At 44.6% G+C, this 17,927-nt stretch overlaps 2 protein-coding genes across 4 annotated transcripts in view; one reads left to right on the top strand and one right to left on the bottom strand.

The window, feature by feature from the left end:
* The window catches only part of wdr26 (WD repeat domain 26), a 71,125-nt gene extending 68,395 nt beyond the window's left edge, over positions 1–2,730 (bottom strand). Inside the window, exon 1 of one of the 3 annotated variants that reach the window (XR_004411969.1) lies at positions 1,627–2,496. Coding sequence is in view for 2 of the 3 variants with exons in the window: in XM_033020605.1 (XP_032876496.1) it covers positions 1,627–1,937 (311 nt within the window). In the remaining variant the exon portion in view is untranslated. Of the gene's footprint in view, positions 1–1,626 lie in introns of all 3 variants that reach the window. The other 2 variants (XM_033020605.1, XM_033020606.1) reach the window with 2 other exon arrangements.
* LOC116972899 (small nuclear ribonucleoprotein-associated protein B'-like) lies at positions 1,936–5,388 on the top strand. The gene is made up of 3 exons (XM_033020486.1): positions 1,936–1,943; positions 1,995–2,533; positions 4,503–5,388. Exons 1-3 carry the CDS (start codon positions 1,936–1,938, stop codon positions 4,622–4,624), a joined length of 669 nt encoding a protein of 222 aa, XP_032876377.1. The 3' UTR covers positions 4,625–5,388.
* Positions 5,389–17,927: the final 12,539 nt, after the last annotated feature.

Raw genomic sequence — 17,927 nt, 5'->3', positions numbered from 1 at the left:
TTGTATACTCTGGAGTTTAGGATGAGAGGGGATCTTATTGAAACATATAAGATTATTAAGGGTTTGGGCACACTAGAGGCAGGAAACATGTTCCCGATGTTGTGGGAGTCCATAACCAGGGGCCACTGTTTAAGAATAAAGGCTAAGCCATTTAGAACGGAGATGAGGAATCATTTTTTCACAGAGTTGTGAGTCTGTGGAATTCTCTGCCTCAGATGGTGGTGGAGGCCAGTTCTCCAGATACTTTCAAGGGAGAGCTAGATAGGGCTCTTAAAGATAGCAGAGTCAGGGGATATGAGAAGGCAGGAACGGGGTACTGATTGGGGATGATCAGCCATGATGACATTGAATGGCGGCACTGGCTCGAAGGGCCGAATGGCCTACTCCTGCACCTATTGTCTATTATTCAATAGCCAGATTTCAAATAGGCTTTTGACAAGGTCTCATATGGTTGGCTGCTCAAAAAAAATTAGAATGGAACAAAGGGAGTAGAACAAATTAGATTCTAAGTTTCTCAGGAGCAGAAACCAGAAGGTAATGATTAGTAGGTGCTTTTACGACCAAAGCTTTGTTATCTGTTGGGTTTCAGAAGGTTCAGTACCAAATTCCTTTCTTTTGTGTTATTGACTAATTAATTCAACTTAAATGTATGGGTAAAATTTGAAAACAGTAAGAAACTAGGTCGAACGGTTCAAGAGGAAAAATATGAACCAAGAAGAAATATTCAGCAGAAAAATGGCAAATGGAATTTAATCCAAAGAAGCACAAGGTAATGATTCTGAAGTGCAACAAGGCAAAATAATACACAATAAATGGGATACCAAATGGTGTTGATGAACAGAGATCCTGGAGTGTCCAATGATCCTTAAAGATAGAAGAATGGCAGATAAGGTGGTTAAAAAACATACACAATGCTCCCCTTCATTAGTCACAGAACAGAACACAAGAGGATGGTTATGAGAGAACTGCATACAATGCTTGTTTGGCTACAGAGCAGGTTCTTTGTACAGCTCTGGTCACATTACAGTAAAGCCATCATTACATTTGGGAGTAGGCAGAAGAATTTTGAGTACTTCAGTACAAAGGAAAATTGTAGCTACCAAGAAAGATCATGAAGTTGTTTCTGTGGAACCAACGCTGTGGGGTGACGAAAAGAGATATGAAATTAAAAGGAGCCAGGCAAAGGCCAAAGACAAAGTAGAATATTAGGATATTGAATTAAAACAGGAAACCCCGCTCTAGGGCAGCACGGGTATGCCATACCACCCCACGCATTTCACTAATACAATACAAAATGATGAGAGGCACAGATAGACAGAGTGAGCTTTTTGCTGCGAGGTGGAAATGTCAAAGACGAGGGAGCAGACCTTTAAGGTTAGAGGGTGAAAGGTTAAAGGAGATGCATTTTTACACAGATTAATTAGAGGGTGCGAGTGATGTTAGTAGAGAGGAGAGCATAATTTAAGTAGCTTTTGGATAGCTGCATGCATATGCGGGTTTAGGGGGGGGGGGGTTATGGATCAAGAGATTACTTAAACTTGGCATCATGTCCGCCACGGTCACTGTGGGCCGAAGAGCCTGTACCTCTCATCCTATCCCCACCCGCTGCAGCCTCGGTACACTCACTTCAACCCCAGGCCGTGCAGGTGTTGTCCGATCAGGCGAATCACATCCTCGTCGCTCTGACACAAGCGCTTTTTCTTCCTGTAAGCGACCTGATCGGTGCTCACCCCGCCGGGCCCGGGCACCAGGGGGGTGGTGGCGGCCAGCGATGAGGAGGAGGAGGAGGGCATCCCGTTGGAGTGAGCGGCCGCGGGGCCCAAGCCCGGGGCGGAGCCGTGGGAGGCCGGTTCCTCCGCCGGCCCGTCCCGGCCCGTCGCGTCCCCGTTCTGTGCCGCAGGAGCCTCGCCGACTCCTTGGTTACCGTTGGCCTGCATGACGCCGTGAGCCTGGCGCCCGGAGCCGCCGCCTCCTCCTCCTCCTGGGCCCAGCAGGCCGCCGAAGTTACCTGGGAGGTTGCTGGGGCCTAGTCGCGCTCCGCTGCTGCCCGCTGCCCCGGGCCCACCCTCGCCCTCCGCCGCCGTCGCCGCCGCTCGCTGCTTCTTCCGCGGTGGCGGGGACACTCCGCCGCTCTCCGAGTCGGAGGAAGAGGAGGAGGAGGCCAGAGTGAACGTGGTGTGCTCGGCCGCAGCTGCTGCCGCCGTGGTGGGCTCGGTGCCTGTGCGGTGGGTCCGGGGGCGGGGGGCGCCTCCTCCCCCCAGGGGGGAGGCCGGGGATCTGTCAGCGCCGCCTCGAGAGAGACGGCGAAGGTTCCGGAAGGTCCGCGAGCCCCACGATCGCCAACCGTCGCCCGGCCCGGCCGCGGCCGCGGGGTTTCCCTCCCTGCTCCCTGTCAGCTGCCCCGCGTCGCCGGCGGTGACAGTGGCGGCTCCGGCCGCTCTCCGGCTCAGTCCGTCGTCGTCGGCGGCGGCTCGGTGCTGCCTCACCCCCTCGCTCGCTGGATGGATGGATAGATGGACGCACCTCCTTACCGGTACATTCCTTCCCTACCCTCTTGTCCACCACAACCCCTCTCCCTCCTCTTCTTTCTTGCGCTGGTGTTTATTGTCGCCGCTCCCGGCCTCAGGCCCACAGCTTTAATAAAGTCCGTCAAACAACAACTGAGCGGACCGGAAGTTTCCGCGCTTCAATGGGGTGGAGCAAGGGACGAGTCCGCCCTGTCTGGTAAATCAGCGCACACGTTCCCAACGCGATTCCTCGCCGGTCACCCGTGCGGAAGGGATGTTGGAGAAAAAAGATTGTCGATGCAAGAGGACTGACTAAACTTTGTGCCTTCCACCACAGTGATGAATGGTGTGGTGGATGTTTTGTGTTAATGTTTTTATTGTGTTCTTTTTTTATTGTATTGTACCGCTGCTGGCAAGTTCATTTCACTGCACTTCATTGTTGTATGTGACGAATAAATCTGACTATTGACATCCAAATGTTGTTGGAGTCAGGCAGCAGCAATTGTAAGGCCATCTAACCCGAACACAAGTGTAGGAAGGAACTGCAGATGATGGTCTAAACCGAAGATAGACACAAAAAGCTGGAGTAACTAAACGGGACAGGCAACATCACTGGAGATTATTTTCTTCGGCTGAGTTACTTCAACTTTTTGTGTCTATCTTCAACTCGAACACAATGTCCCTGTACGTGCAGTATGTACTGTGCATAAATTACACTACAGTTGCAAGTCAAGGCTTCTTCAACCGCACTCCAAACCCACCACCAAAAATAGGACAAAGAAATAAAGGTAAATAGAAGTACCACTAACCTTGCTTCTCCTCCAAGATCCTGATCATATCACTATAAATCTATAATCACCATACTATTGCCATAGCATTGTGATTGTAGAACTCTACTCGTCAATACTGCAGCAATAACTTCACTGGAAGCACTGCAGTGGCTAATGAGACATTTAAGGAGGGAAGTAAAGAGAATCTAAGGAATTGGAGATCGGTAAAGCCTCGCACCAGTGGTAGGGAAACACTTGGTTAATTAGGGACAGTCTACACAGCTTTGTACAGCTGTGTCTTAAGAACTTGATTGAGTGAGGTTACAAAGGTGGTCAACGAGGGTAGGGCAGTTGATGTTGTCTGCTAAGACATTTGTTGAAGCCCCCATGGTAGGCTGTTCCAGAAGATTAATATGCATGGGTTTAACAATGACATATGGATTCAGAACCACTTTATTGATAGAAGACAGAGAATTGCAGTGGAACAACAATAATCAGGCTGAAGGTCTGACCAGTGGAGTTCTGCACAAATCTGTGTTAGGACATCTACTTTTTGTGATATATATAAATGAGTTTGACATAACTGTAAATGGGTTGGCTAGTATGTTTGCAGCTGACACCAACATGTTGGGGTCATGGGCTGTGAGGAAGGCTATAGAAATGGGTGGAGAAATGGCAGATGTTTAATCCGAGCAAGTTTGTAAGGTGGAAATATATAATTATTGGCATGACACTCAAGATCATTGATATACAGAGGGATCTTGGGGTCCAACACTACTTCCTCAAAAGGCGTAGGAAATTCAGCATGACTCTTACCAGTTTCTACAGATGCACCATAGAAAACATCCTATCCTGAGGCATCAGGTAACAGCTGTGAGGAAGACTGCAGGAAATTGCAGCGTTGTGAATGCAGCCCAGTCCATCTCGCAAACTGCCTCTGCACCCCATCCCCTTGGCACATACCACCAGATTTGAGATTCGCTTTATTTTTCTATTGTCAGACTTAAACAGACTTCTTATATGCTAAAGATGAATTGTTGATCCTCCAATCTTCCTTGTTATGCCCTTTGAACTTTTTTTAATCTGCACTTTCTCGATAGATGCAACATTATATTCTGCATTCTGTTTCCTTTTCTCTCATGCGCTGCCTGATGTAATTATGTATGGTATGCCTTGTCTCGAACACTATATTCTGCATTGTTTATTCTCTCCTTTTCACTATCAGATGTCAGATCGGCCTTCCTGAGAGTGAACCCGCATCTGGCCTTGAGGGAGTCCCCAGCCATATCCTCAGGACCAGCTGCCAGGCATAACTGCTCTGCCCAAGACCACAGGAAGTTTCAGTGAATTGTGGATGTAGCCCAGTTCATCACTCAAATTAACCTACCACCATCGAGTCTCTCTACATTTCAGCTGCCTCAGGAAAACAGTCAGCGTAATCAAGGACCCTTTCCCTCTTCTCCCCTAAAAACTCGCACTACCAGATTCAGGAAAAGCTTCTCTGTTGTTATCAGACTACTAATCAGTCCTCCCATAGCTAGGTGTAGTCCTGACCCCCCAACCTACCTCATTTTGGACATTTAACTTTATTTTTATTTTCACTTTCTTTGTAACACTATATTTTGCACTCTGGTACTTTCCCCTTTGTATTAGCTGTTGCATTCTTGTATGGCTTGATTTTACTTATCTACAGTATGATTTGACTGGATTGCGTGAAACCGCAGCTTGTCACTGTATCTCGGTACACATATAAACCAATAAACTAATAACAATACCCACCAGTGGTGGCTCAGCAATGCACATATTGTAAGCATGGAGTAAATCCAATCTCCAATCAAAGTAGATATGAGAATTTATAATAACGATATGAATATTATATAATTATTTGTCAAATTGTAGTGAACGGTGCCAACTGATCAAGAACACAAACATCCTGCGGCGTGCTCTGATGTGTTTGCGAGTGCGTACGGGTATACGTGAGTGTGCACAGAAACATCCTGCAGCGTATTCTGCTGCGCACTCGGGGTTTGTAAGTGCGTTCGGGGATATTCGGGGATAAGTGAGTGTATGTGCCTTATTTGGTAGTGTAATAAATTACTTAGTGAATCAAACTCTGTTGTCTGAATATGGTGATTTATCAAACACAACAGCATGAAAGAGTTTCGGCCCGAAACGTCGCCTATTTCCTTCGCTCCATAGATGCTGCTGCACCCGCTGAGTTTCTCCAGCATTTTTGTGTACCTTCGATCATCCAGCATCTGCAGTTCCTTCTTGAACAGCATGAAAGAGCTTTTGTGCCTAAGCATGAATAATGAAGAAAATAAGGATAGTATAAGATTTGAAAAGATTTACAAAATTTCCTGAAAAAAACTGCAGGCCTAAAGATTAGGCGCAGTTTAGAATTCAACAAAAGAGTACAAAAGGATTTTTACCAGTCACCATTTTTTTTACAAAATGATTTTTACCATTTACCTTTCTTAAGGATTAAAATCTGCCGTAAATATGAGAAGAGAAAACGATTAGTGAAAACAAATGTTCTTACAGTTAAAAATACAGAAATTATAATTGGGATCAAAGATATAGCACAATTAAACCACAATTGCCCTGGACCAGACCCACGCACTACAATCTCATATATAAGTATGAAAGGAAATCGCCCTATAGATAATGGATCATTGGTGGTTATCTTACAATCTTTAGATTCTGGATTAACCGCATAGATTGGAGGGTGGTAAATAAATCTGCATCATTTATAAAAGGAGGAAAGATAAATGTTAGTAGGGGGAAAAATGCTGCAATTTATTGTAAAAGTGCAACAGAAAACTTGGAAAGAATGACCAGGTTTGGACAAAACCAGCAATATTTAATGTTTGTGTTTCCTGAAGAGGCAACAAAGAGGATTGATGATAGATGTTGTCGACAGGACTTTGACAAGGATGTTTAACAAGGGCTGGTCCAGAAAATTAGAATACAGAGAATCTATGATGAGACAGCAAACTGGATGTAAAATTGGCTTGGTGGTTGGAGGCAGAGGTTGATAATGGATGGGTTGGCTTTCAAATTGGAAATTTACGACTAGTGGCATGCCACAGTGATCAGTGCTGGGTTCTTTATTATTCAAGTGTTATGATTAGTAAGTTTTCAGATGAGACCAAAATTGGTAGTATGGTGAATAAAGAAAAAGATTGTGTGAAGTTACAACAGGATCAAGATCAACAGGGAAATTAGACAAGTGCAAAGTGATGCATTTTTAGAAACTAAACCAAAGGGCAAAGGACATTTTACTTCGGAGTCATGTGAGTGACTATGTGAAGAAGGCCGTCAGCCCGCATGCGCGTCATTATGTCTACCGCATTGCGCAACGACTGGTTGCCGGCGCGTCGCTCCTCCAGCGGTCAGGTTGTCCTTTTGTTGCAGGAATCTCTCTTCGCAGAATTTTTCCTGCTGGACATAGTAATATGCGGCGAAACCCGGACGGACCGCGGTGAAACCAATTATGGACCGCGGGGATGCCGGCTACGGACCGAGGGCTTCCTAGCGACTTCCGAGGGCTTTTCAAATTCGGGCGATATCCGGACGGGCCGCGGGGATGCCGGCTACGGACCGCGGGAGAGCGGGTAGCCGGTGGCCGTCGGGTTCGCCACCCGAGTCGCTGACAGTGTGGTCAGCGACTCCGACTTCGGCAGCCTAATAGGTAGGCAACCATACGGAGTCGGAGAGGCCTGGGCTGGAGCCCGGACAGGAGGGTTCCCCTCCGACTACAAGGGTATGTCCACGGACGTTTAACCCATCCTGATATGGTCCACGAAACAGGACCATATCAGCGCAGGTCCACGGGGGCCTACGGCAGCGCCTGTGCACAGGGCTGCTCACTAATTTCCCTCTCTGTGGAGAGGAGTGCGAAGGGTCAGTGTGTGACTGACTCCTACCCCGGAGTCCATGGCACATACTTCAATTCATCAGTAAGGTTCCAGGGGGGGGGGGGGGGGGGGGGAAGAGTTCCCCTACCGTTACTAGATAAACACCCCTATGCCTCCAATGGCAGTAGCAGGTATAATGTATTATTTTTTTTAAGTATGGCTATACAGGGATGGGCACCATTATGCTGGTATCCTCTGACTAATTTATCAGTTCAGGGGTTTGTTCTTGGTATCATAATATGTATCATCATGCCAATTTAGTTGTGTTAATAGAGAGAAATTACAAGCTATATTATTTATCACTTACACCAATAAATTGTGTAGTGGAATCGGACCTGCCATGGCGTTATAGATCCCTGGCTTGGAAAGCCTTGTTGAGCAAAACCTATCAGTCACCTGTGCGAGCACACATGGTGGCGTCATGGTAATTCCGCTCATTAAAGGGACTGTGGAAGATTCTTCCCCCAGACGCCGACTTTATTCATATCAATAAAGTGATCAAATCTCTGATTTAACTGGGATAGGCGTCTTCATTCATGCTAAACGTCTTCGCCCATGACAAATAACTGGCAGGTTTTTCCAGCATTTCTCTCTCTATGTCTGACGTACGGGGGCCAGAGGCGCTCCAGTCCTTCCCTGTAGACTGCATTGGCATCGGAAAGGAGCAGGACTCGGAGTCACTAGCACGTGCAGCCTGTTTGGTAAATGAAGATACCAACAGAGCATCGATTTGCACAGCTAGTCCTGGTGGCTGCTGAAGGAAGCAACCTGACAACCCCAACTCAGAGTGAGTGCCAAGTCTTGGGCATCTATGTCAGACAAGATTGCAACTCGTCGCAGTCAAAGAACGCTCCATCCTAAGGCATGTCAGGCAGCAGCTCCTGGTTCAGGGTTGCAAATTTCCTCCCACTCAAATGACGAGTGGTAGAGGGTGCTACAGAAGTGTGCACATGTGCCTGAAGCGACACTTGGTTCAGGGTTGCAATTCCACCCACTCGGTTGAACGTAGTGGTGGAGATGGTGCTAAAATACATGCACACATGCTGGAGGCAGCTCCTGGTTCAGGTTGCATAAGTCCTCCCATTCGGATGTATGAAGGATGAAGATGGTCGAGGCAGCTCCTGGTTCAGGTTGCATAAGTCCTCCCATTTGGATGGATGAAGATGGAGCCATATTTATTATGCCTCCTGTCACGGATGCATACACAGGCAGTTCAAGTCACATGCCTGCAGCTGCCTTGGTTCAAGGTTTGCGTTACCTCCCATCCAAAAGACTATGGGAGATGGTGTCACAAAACATGCTTGGTACAGAAGCATGCACACACAATTTAAGGATACGGATGGTACACCTGGTTCAGGTGCAATTACTCCCAATCTAAAAGAGTGTCAGAGGTTAGTATGGATTACCTCCAAACAGGAACCCGAATATGACTATGTGCCGGGATCCCATGCTTAATGCATAATGTACGACAATCGCATGAGGGGAAGCGGTGTGCTTTGCCTCTAAAATTGCTGCTCCGTCGGGGACGGACCAACCACTACAAGAGAAGTTGGCGCAGCATCAGCGATCTAATGGAAATGACAAACATGTGGACAGAATCTGGGAATGAAACTTCGCTGAAACTCCAGCAAAGGTAAGGGACCTGGAGTTAGAGACACTGGTAAGTAGGTCTCGTTATTTACCTCCAGGAACTAAAACTGAAAAGGTAATATCGATTTGTTCACAGCTCAACTCAATCACCAGTTACCTCAGTGTGTAGACCCAGGGGCAGTAGCGACAGATGCATTCTCGCTACGCTAGGGAGGAATGTATTTTATAAGTTCCCTCCACTTTGCCTCATCAGTCGGTGCTTGCTAAAAACCAGCAAGACTCCGCCTCAAGCATTTTGGAATGCCTGACTGGCCTACACAGCCATGATTCCCACACATGTTGGGAATTAGAACAGAGCCTTTTATGGCTGTTCCCAAACGCAGAAAATCTGCTGGTTCACCCCATGACTGGGGAGGACCATCCACTGCATGATCAAATCAAATCTTTGATTCAGAGTCTGAGAAGACCTTACCTAGGGCTCGGACTGTCTGGTCGTACGTTGGTCATGATCACTGAGGCCTGGAGAGATAGTACCAAGAAATTGTGCATCCCCCATATCATTAGTGGGAAGTGTTCTGTTTACAGTCCAACATACGTATGACACGACACGTATAACAGATGTTTTTGCAATTCCTCTCTAAACTAATTTGTACGAGGGATAGAGTTTGTGCCAGTAGTGCCTTGTCGTCATACTTGTGGCTGGGATCGGGACATCACTCTGTCGGATCTCACCCACTGATAGCCAGATTTATGAAACGTATCTTCCACTCAAAATCTCCCAGGCCCAGGGACTCAGAGATATGGGATGTTGACATTGTGCTGACGCTGCTTCGCCGATGGGCTCCAACTACATCCCTGTCCTTGGTCAAACTCACTTACAATGAGGTTATGCTTATGGCGCTGGTTGCGGCGCAACGGATCCAGTCGTTGCATAAGCTACGACTGGACAAGATGGTTACATCTGTAGACTATAACATTTTATGTTATGACTTAGCAAGCAGAACAGACCAGGGGCATCAGGTTTCAAACTAGAGGTTGGCATACCCTATGGAGCTTCGGTTGTGTGTTGTCACACATCTACAACAGTTTGTTAAGGTCACCAAGAGCCTTAGAGGCTCTGAACTAGCTATGTTTGTTAGTTACATAAAACCTCATAAAAAGGTATCAGTACAGACCACCTCCAGGTGGTTAAAATGGGGTCTGGCTTGTGCAGGAGTGATCACTGGCAGTCTCAATCTCACTCCACCAGGGCTGCAACTACATCAGCAGCTAGGGTTATGGACGTTCCGCTGGACCACATCCTAGCGGCTGCAGGATGGTCTAGCGAACAAACCTTTCCCATCATTTAACAACTAACCCATTGCCAGACCGAGGGTATTTACCACCCTATTTTAGGTTCTGTTTTATAGTTTTCTCCTGGATGAAAGGGGTTACTAAAAACATTTAAAAACATCAGAATGTTTCAATCTATGTCATGTCTGAATACTTTTTTAATGTTCAATCATCTGTGGTCAACTGATGCAGTTGTGGACTCGTGTTCACGGCAAGACCTCACAGAGCTTTAAAATCTTCACGTAGTCACTCACATGACTCCGAAGTAAAATAGTAAGATTAAACGAGAACCAATTTGAAGTTTGATCTTTATTTTATGAGGAGTTACGATGAGCGATTACGTGCCTTCCGCTCCCGACCCTCGTATCATAAAGATCATCTGGTAGTTCTAGTCTTCTCTAAATCTTACTATGTTCAGTTCAACAACTGTTATCTGTGATTTCACACCGCTGCTTTGAAGATTGATGTGCATGTGGGCTGACGGCCTTCTTCACGTAATCGCTCATCCTAACTCCTCATAAAATAAAGATCAAACTTCAAACTGGTAAGTTCTCGTTTAATCTTACTATTTATTGTCACATACACCAATTGGTGCAGTGAAATTTGAGTTACCATGCAGCACACAAATAAGATAAACACAACACTTTAGAATTTAACATAAAACATAAAAAACATCCCCTCACAGCGGAATCAACGTTGCCCACTGTGAGGGAAGGCACCAAAGTTCAGTCCTCTTCCTCAGTTCACCCATGGTCAGGGCCTATTGAGGCCTCCACAGTCGCTGCTACGGGCCCGATGTTTCAGGCCCTCGAAAACTCTCAGCGGCCCGGAGCCTCCGAATCGGCCGCTTCTTACCGGAGACTGCGGCTTCCGAAGTCCACAGGCTGAGCTGGGCGGAGATTCAACGCTGGTGACCTCGGGAAGAGATCCCAGGGCTCCGTGATGTTAAAGTCAGTGTCAGTGCCGCCCGCGGCTGGAAAGTCAGCGCCACCAGCGGCTGGAAGCTCCGCAGACCACAGCTCCACGGAGTCAAAGTCGGCAGTCCCAGCACTCCAACACGGTGACCACGGTAAGGCATCGCTCGCTCCGCGATGGAATCCAGTGCTGCGCCGCCGCTGCTGAAGTTGAGGCTCTGGCCGGTCTCCGGCAGGAAAGGCCGTGCCAATCCAGGTGGTAGGCTGCGAGGAGGGGGGCGAAGATGCGGCTCGGAGAATAGTCGCATCCTCGTCCAGGAAGTGACCAAGAAAACAGTTTCCCCCTCCCCCCTCCCCCCACATAAAAAAGACTAAAAGATCTCCAGAAACAAACTTTAAAACACATTAAAAATAACAAAAAGAATGAAAGGACAGACAGCTGCCTTGTTCCCTGAAAGTGGTAACACAGGGTGTAATTAGTAAAAAGGGTTGTAAGGTAGGCTAAGATCATGCTTGCCTTCATCAGACAAGGTATTAGGTGCAGGCATTGAGATGTCAGGTTTTAACTGTTCAAATCGTTGGTTAGGCTGCATGGAGTATTGTGTGTAGTCCCAACCTATTCAGTCTCTCCTTATAACACAAGCACTCCGGTCCAGCAACGAGTTTGTTAAACTTTTATTGCCATTAGTTTATTGCTGTCACACGCACACATGTCACTGCATAGTCTCCAGCATTATTACATGCTTCCAATAGCTCGGCTTCCAGAACTGAACACGATACTCTTAATGTCATCTTACAAACCTCTTGTGCAACTGTAGCATCACATTACCACAAGATGTTATTTTACAAAGTATATGTTTTTTGTTGTTGTTTTTTTTTCATGGTACAACATGTTTATTAAAGTCTACTCACAGTATACATAAGCATGGTGTTAAAGCAAGCTTAACAGCTACTCAGACTAACTGTATGAACTGAATTCTGATAATATTAATAGGAATCACTCTAAAGGTGGGGGGGCTGCATTATACATCGATAAAAGTTACAAAAATAAATGTGCTAGTAACATGTCTTTTGCTATAGACAACATCATGGAATGCATCACAGTAGAAATTGAGATTGAGAAATCAAAAAATATTTTGGTAAGCTGCGTGTATAGAAAACCAGGATCTTGTATTGATACGTTTAAGGAAACATTAGTGGAACTTTACAACAATATAAATAACAAGAAAATGGTTTTTGTCTGTGGAGATTTCAACATTGATCTGCTAAACCCACAAGAACACAACTCAACCACAGAATTGATCAATGCAATGTATAGCAGCAGCTTATACCCCACAATCACACGACCAACCAGAATAACAACACACAGTGCTACACTTATCAATATATTCACAAACGTTATGGATAGAAAAGTAGTGAGTGGCTTAGTAATAAATGACACAAGTGATCACCTGCCAGTCTTTGCAACTATACAGAGCTGTACCAGGATCAAAAAAGGCACCAAAATAACCAGACACAAAACACAAGATGCTGTTAATTCCTTCAAAGAAGACCTATCGAAACAAGATTGGAACAAAGTTTATGTAAAAGATGTAAATGTGGCCTACGAATCATTTCTGTCAATTGTATCAGGACTGTACGAAAAAAATTGTCCTCTAGTAAAGAAAATAGTGAAACTAAAATATGCTGATAAACCATGGATAACTAAAGGAATATTAAATGCATGTAAGGAAAAAAATGTATTGTACAACATTTTTTTAAAGAAAAGAACAGCAGAAGCTGAAGAAAAATATAAGACATATAAAAACAAACTAACAAAAATCATGAGATGCAGCAAAAGCATTTTGCTAGTCCTTGCTGTCTCCTCACCTTCCTCAACCCTCTAGCTGTCTCCTCCCACCCTCCCATCTGCCCGCTCTCGGGCTCCTCCTCCCCTTTTCCTTCCTTCTCCCCCCCCCCCCACCCCCCATCAGTCTGAAGAAGGGTTTCGGCCCGAAACGTCGCCTATTTCCTTCGCTCCATAGTTGCTGCTGCACCCGCTGAGTTTCTCCAGCAATTTTGTGTACCTTCGATCTTCCAGCATCTGCAGTTCCTTTTTGAACACAACCTGAGAAGAACCTATATATTCGAAAAACCGGCAATAAGAACTAATGCAAAACTCCATTGTGTTACAGCAAAGGGTGTTAGTCTCTGGAATAACTGCCATGATGAGCTGAAAAAATGTAAGACTCTATTCAAACTAAAAACACTCTTCAGAAACAAAAGATTGAATGGTTATGAGCTGGACCAGTGATTTTCTTTTCTGTTTGGTTATTTCTTGTTTGTGGACTGTTCAACAGATTTTGGGTCCATTTGTTCCCATTATTTTGTTTTTCCATGAAAATGTATAGAAAATAAGAGGGGGTAGGACCAGAAAAGTTTTCGAACTTCTTCTTACCCCTTTTGAACATGAACGATATTATTTGTATTATTTGAGTTACTTATTTGTTTGTTTTCCTTTGTGTTTTATTTTCTTTTTTTATTGCTTACTTGTGTAATTTGTTTGTGTTTGTATTTTTTAACATGTTCAATAAATTAATAAAGTAAAGTAAAGTAAAATATAAACTGAGTAGCAGGCGGAGCTTCTACTAATAGAGCAATACAATTATTATGAAGTAACCAATCTACACCCCACATAAAACAAGCTAAAGAACACTAAAAACATACATTTATCACATACTAAAAAAAATAACAAAGAAGAAAGGGACAGACATGTCTGACTGTTGGCGAGGCAGCCATTACTGGCGCCACCTGGTGGATTCTGGTCTTTTCATGTAACTATTGTTAGGAATAAGACACCGATGGAGGCCATTTGGCTTATCACATCTATATTGTTTACTGCGCAACCCCAAGACCATTTTTCTTTTTTTTTTAAATTATATTTTTATTAGAAGCAAACACATATCATTATAAAAACATTACATGTATATCAGTCGTACATTATTAATATTATCAGTTCTGGATTGATTCTGCTTCTAGTTTTTTTTTTATAGATAGAGAGTAATGGCCGGTTCTCACGGTGCGACCTGACGCAAGATGTCACCAGAGTGAAGTGGTCGTGGTCCAGCACGAGTTCCGCACGATATAACGGGGGGTAGATAAAGAGTTCCCACGGTACTCGGCAATTCTGTCATTTGTGCGAGTGACTTGTCCGTCTCCCGATCTTTCCCGTTAATCGTGAATGAACATCGTGGACTAGTGTAGTTAATCACGTGGCACAAATGATGTCACTTTTTTTCACACACTATATAAATATCCTCCGTTCGTAGAATTGGCTCATTTGCAGACATGCCTATACAAAGTTGGTTCGAGTACAGGCTGGTTGTTATTTTCATTGACGCGCTGTATGCATTAGCGCAACATGTGCATCGAAAACGCTTGCGTGAAGGCAGAAGGGTGAGATTAATTAAAAAGAGAATTAAGAGGAAGTCTCACTGGGTTAAGCCCATGTTTCAACGGAGACCTCAATTTGGACAATATGAGCAACTGCTTAATGTGCTGTGCGAAGAGGATAAAAGTGCATTCAAAAACTTTGTCAGAATTTCACCCGAGCTCTTTAATTAGTTAAAGAATAATTTGGGACCTCTGCTGAAGAAGACTGACACTGTAATGAGAAAGGCACTGGAACCAGGGTTGCGCATAGCAATCACCCTCCGCTACTTGGCCTCAGGCGATTCTTATAAAAGTCTATCTTACAACTCTCTTGTCGCCACCAACACCATCTGTGGTATTGTCCGAGAAACCTGTGAGGCGATCATCCAATTTTATTCAGCTGAAGTGATGGAATGCCCCAGTACACCAGATGCGTGGAAGAGAGTTGCACTGGGGTTTGAAAACAGGTGGAACTTTGCTCACACATGTGGGGCTTTGAATGGCAAGCATGTGGCAATTCGTAAACCGCCCGGAGGTGGCTCAAATTATTTCAATTACAAGAAATTCCACTCAAGTGTACTCATGGCGGTGGTTGATTATAACTACAACTTCCTGTATGTGGATGTGGGCACACCTGGAAGTGTTGGTGATGGCCGGATTTGGAAAGAAACCTGGCTTGGAAAGAAAATGGAAGGTGGAACAGCAGGCATGCCTGATCCAGAACCTCTGTCAGGAGAAGACAGCCCGGACATCCCATATGCGATGGTTGCTGATGAAGCCTTTGCACTACGGCCCTGGATTATGAAGCCATATCCACAGAGGAATCTAACTAGGGAACAGAGGATCTTCAATTACAGGCTGTCAAGGGCCAGGAGGGTAGTAGAATTTTTTTTTGGCATCTTGGCAAACAGATTTAGATGCTTGCTCAAGACAATGGAGCAGAGGCCCAAGAATGTGGAGAGTATAGTATATGCAGCATGTGTTCTGCACAACCTGATCTGAATGAGAGATGCAGCTGCTGGATCAGCAACATCCATCCAGGACGGTGTCATAGTGGACAGTGACACAGGGGAAGTAACACTAGGTGCTTGGAGAAGTGGTGCGAACAAGTTGAAAATGGTCTCACTGCAGCGTTTGAAAGGTAACTCGGGCACATCCAGTGTGAAAGAGCAAAGAGACCATCTCTGCGCTTACTACAATTCACAATTGGGGAGTGTGCCGTGGCAGGACAGCTATATTGATGGGTAGCCGACCACAGGAACACTACTGCATGTTATAAGCTGACTTCCTAGTGTTGTCCTCTGAAAAGTGCTTCCTATAAGATGTTCGTCCGCAAAACCTGCCGTTTAGAACATTGCATTGTCCCTTTAAATGCCTGAGTTCACGCTTGTAGCGGAGGTTGATGGATATAATGTGTTTTAAATAATCTCGCTTGCCTCATTTGTTGTATTTCTTGTTTGCGAGGCCCTTTTACAGACAAATGTTTTGTGTGATGCATCTCCTCTCAATATGTGACAGAATTTTCTGAGAGGCATCTCTGCAAGTCTTACTGTGAAAAAGATTCTCAAACAATGACAATTAGGTGGGACGTCCTCGATGGACACATGGTCCATTGGCGATATTGAGACCACCTTTTTTACTCACCTTGTGTCCCCTTTGTCAAGCTTCCGGGTTTACCGTTCGCAGGAGTTCCCACGGTACCCGCAAGAGTCATTACGGATATCGCACGGATATCGCACTGGCATCTGCGTTCATACAATGTTGCAACGCTCACCAAAAAGTGCTCAAGTCACTCTTGGAGAAATTCAAAAATGTTTGAATTTTCTCCCGACCGTACAAAGTTACACGACTACCTGCCGTTAGCGCCACGGAGGTCCTCGGTGGTCCACGAATGCCGTACTGTTATCGCAGGAGGTTCCCACGATGTTAAACTCTTGTTAATTCTTGTGTCAGGTCGCACCGTGAGAAAGCCCTTTAAGAGAGAGAAAAAAAAAATGGCATGATAAAAAAGAATGGAATAATTTACGAATAATACATCATTGGAGATAGGTTCGTAAATTATAAAGTATAACTTTTCATCTAATCCTGAGTTCAAGCTTCAGTTAGGTTCCCGTGCTGAACCAATCTACCCCTTCAAATAGTCAATGAATAGAGACCATATTCTGACAAAATGTTCCTGTTTGTCCATTAAGACAAGTCTAATTCTTTCCAAGTGTAGGGCCTCCGACATTTCCATAATCCACATTTTAATTGTGGGGGTTATAGGGCCTTTCCAAAATTTTAATATTAATTTTTTCCCAGTTATTATACCATACTATACTATACTTTACAGAGTATATGTAATTAATAAAGGGACATTGATGATATAGAAGATTTAGTTTATTTTCAGAAGGCCTTTAATGAAGGATCCCACAATAAACTATTAAATAATAGTAAGATTAAACGAGAACTTACCAATTTGAAGTTTGATCTTTATTTTATGAGGAGTTACGATGAGGGATTACGTGAAGAAGACCCCGCTCGTCCACATGCACATCAATCTTCAAAGCAGCGGTGTGAAATCACAGATAACAGTAATTGAAGTGACATAGTAAGATTTAGAGAAGACTAGAACTACCAGATGAGCTTTATGAGAGAGGGTTGGGAGCGGAGGGCACGTAATCCCTCATCGTAACTCCTCATAAAATAAAGATCAAACTTCAAACTGGTAAGTTCTCGTTTAATCTTACTATTTTACTTCGGAGTCACGTGTGACTACGTGAAGATTTCAAAGCTCTGTGATTTCATGCCGTGAGAAACGAGTCTACACAACCACAACTGCTTCATTGACAGATGAGGGAAACATTAATAATGCATACAGACATGACATACATTTAAAACATGCTGATGCTGTTAAATGTAGTAATAATAATAGTAACACCTCCCATCCGGATGGAAACTATAAATAGAACGTAAAATAGAGTTGACAAATACCCCTGGTCTTGCAATAGGTTATTATAAAATGTTTGGAAATTCGTTCGTTTGACCATGCTGCAGCCGTTAGGATGTGGTCCAGCGGAACATAAATAACCCTTGCTGCTGATGTTGTAGCAGCCCTGGTGGAGTGAGATCTGGAAATCAGTATCTACTCCTGCATAAATCAAACTCCGTTTTATCACCTCGAAATGGTCTGAACGGATACGTTCTTATAAAGTTTTTTGTAACTAACAAGCATTGCTAGTTCAGAGTCTCGAAGGCTCTTGGTTACCTTGACTTGTTGTATATTTGTGCCCTCACATAACCAAAGGTCCCTGGGTATGCCTTGAACTATTTTGAGACCTGACACCCCTTCTGCTCTGCTTAAGTAAATTATAAACATAAAATATTATATATATTATTTACAGATGTAATCATCCTGTCCCGTTGCAATTATGTAGCGACTGAACCTATTGCGCTAAAACCAGCGCCAGGAGGATAACTACCTTATGAGAGCCGGCCAAAGCT

This window comes from Amblyraja radiata, chromosome 5 (assembly GCF_010909765.2).
Source record: "Amblyraja radiata isolate CabotCenter1 chromosome 5, sAmbRad1.1.pri, whole genome shotgun sequence".
Lineage (NCBI taxonomy): Eukaryota > Metazoa > Chordata > Chondrichthyes > Rajiformes > Rajidae > Amblyraja > Amblyraja radiata.
Note: the sequence above shows the minus strand (reverse complement) of the source record. Positions and strands in the feature narration are given on the sequence as shown.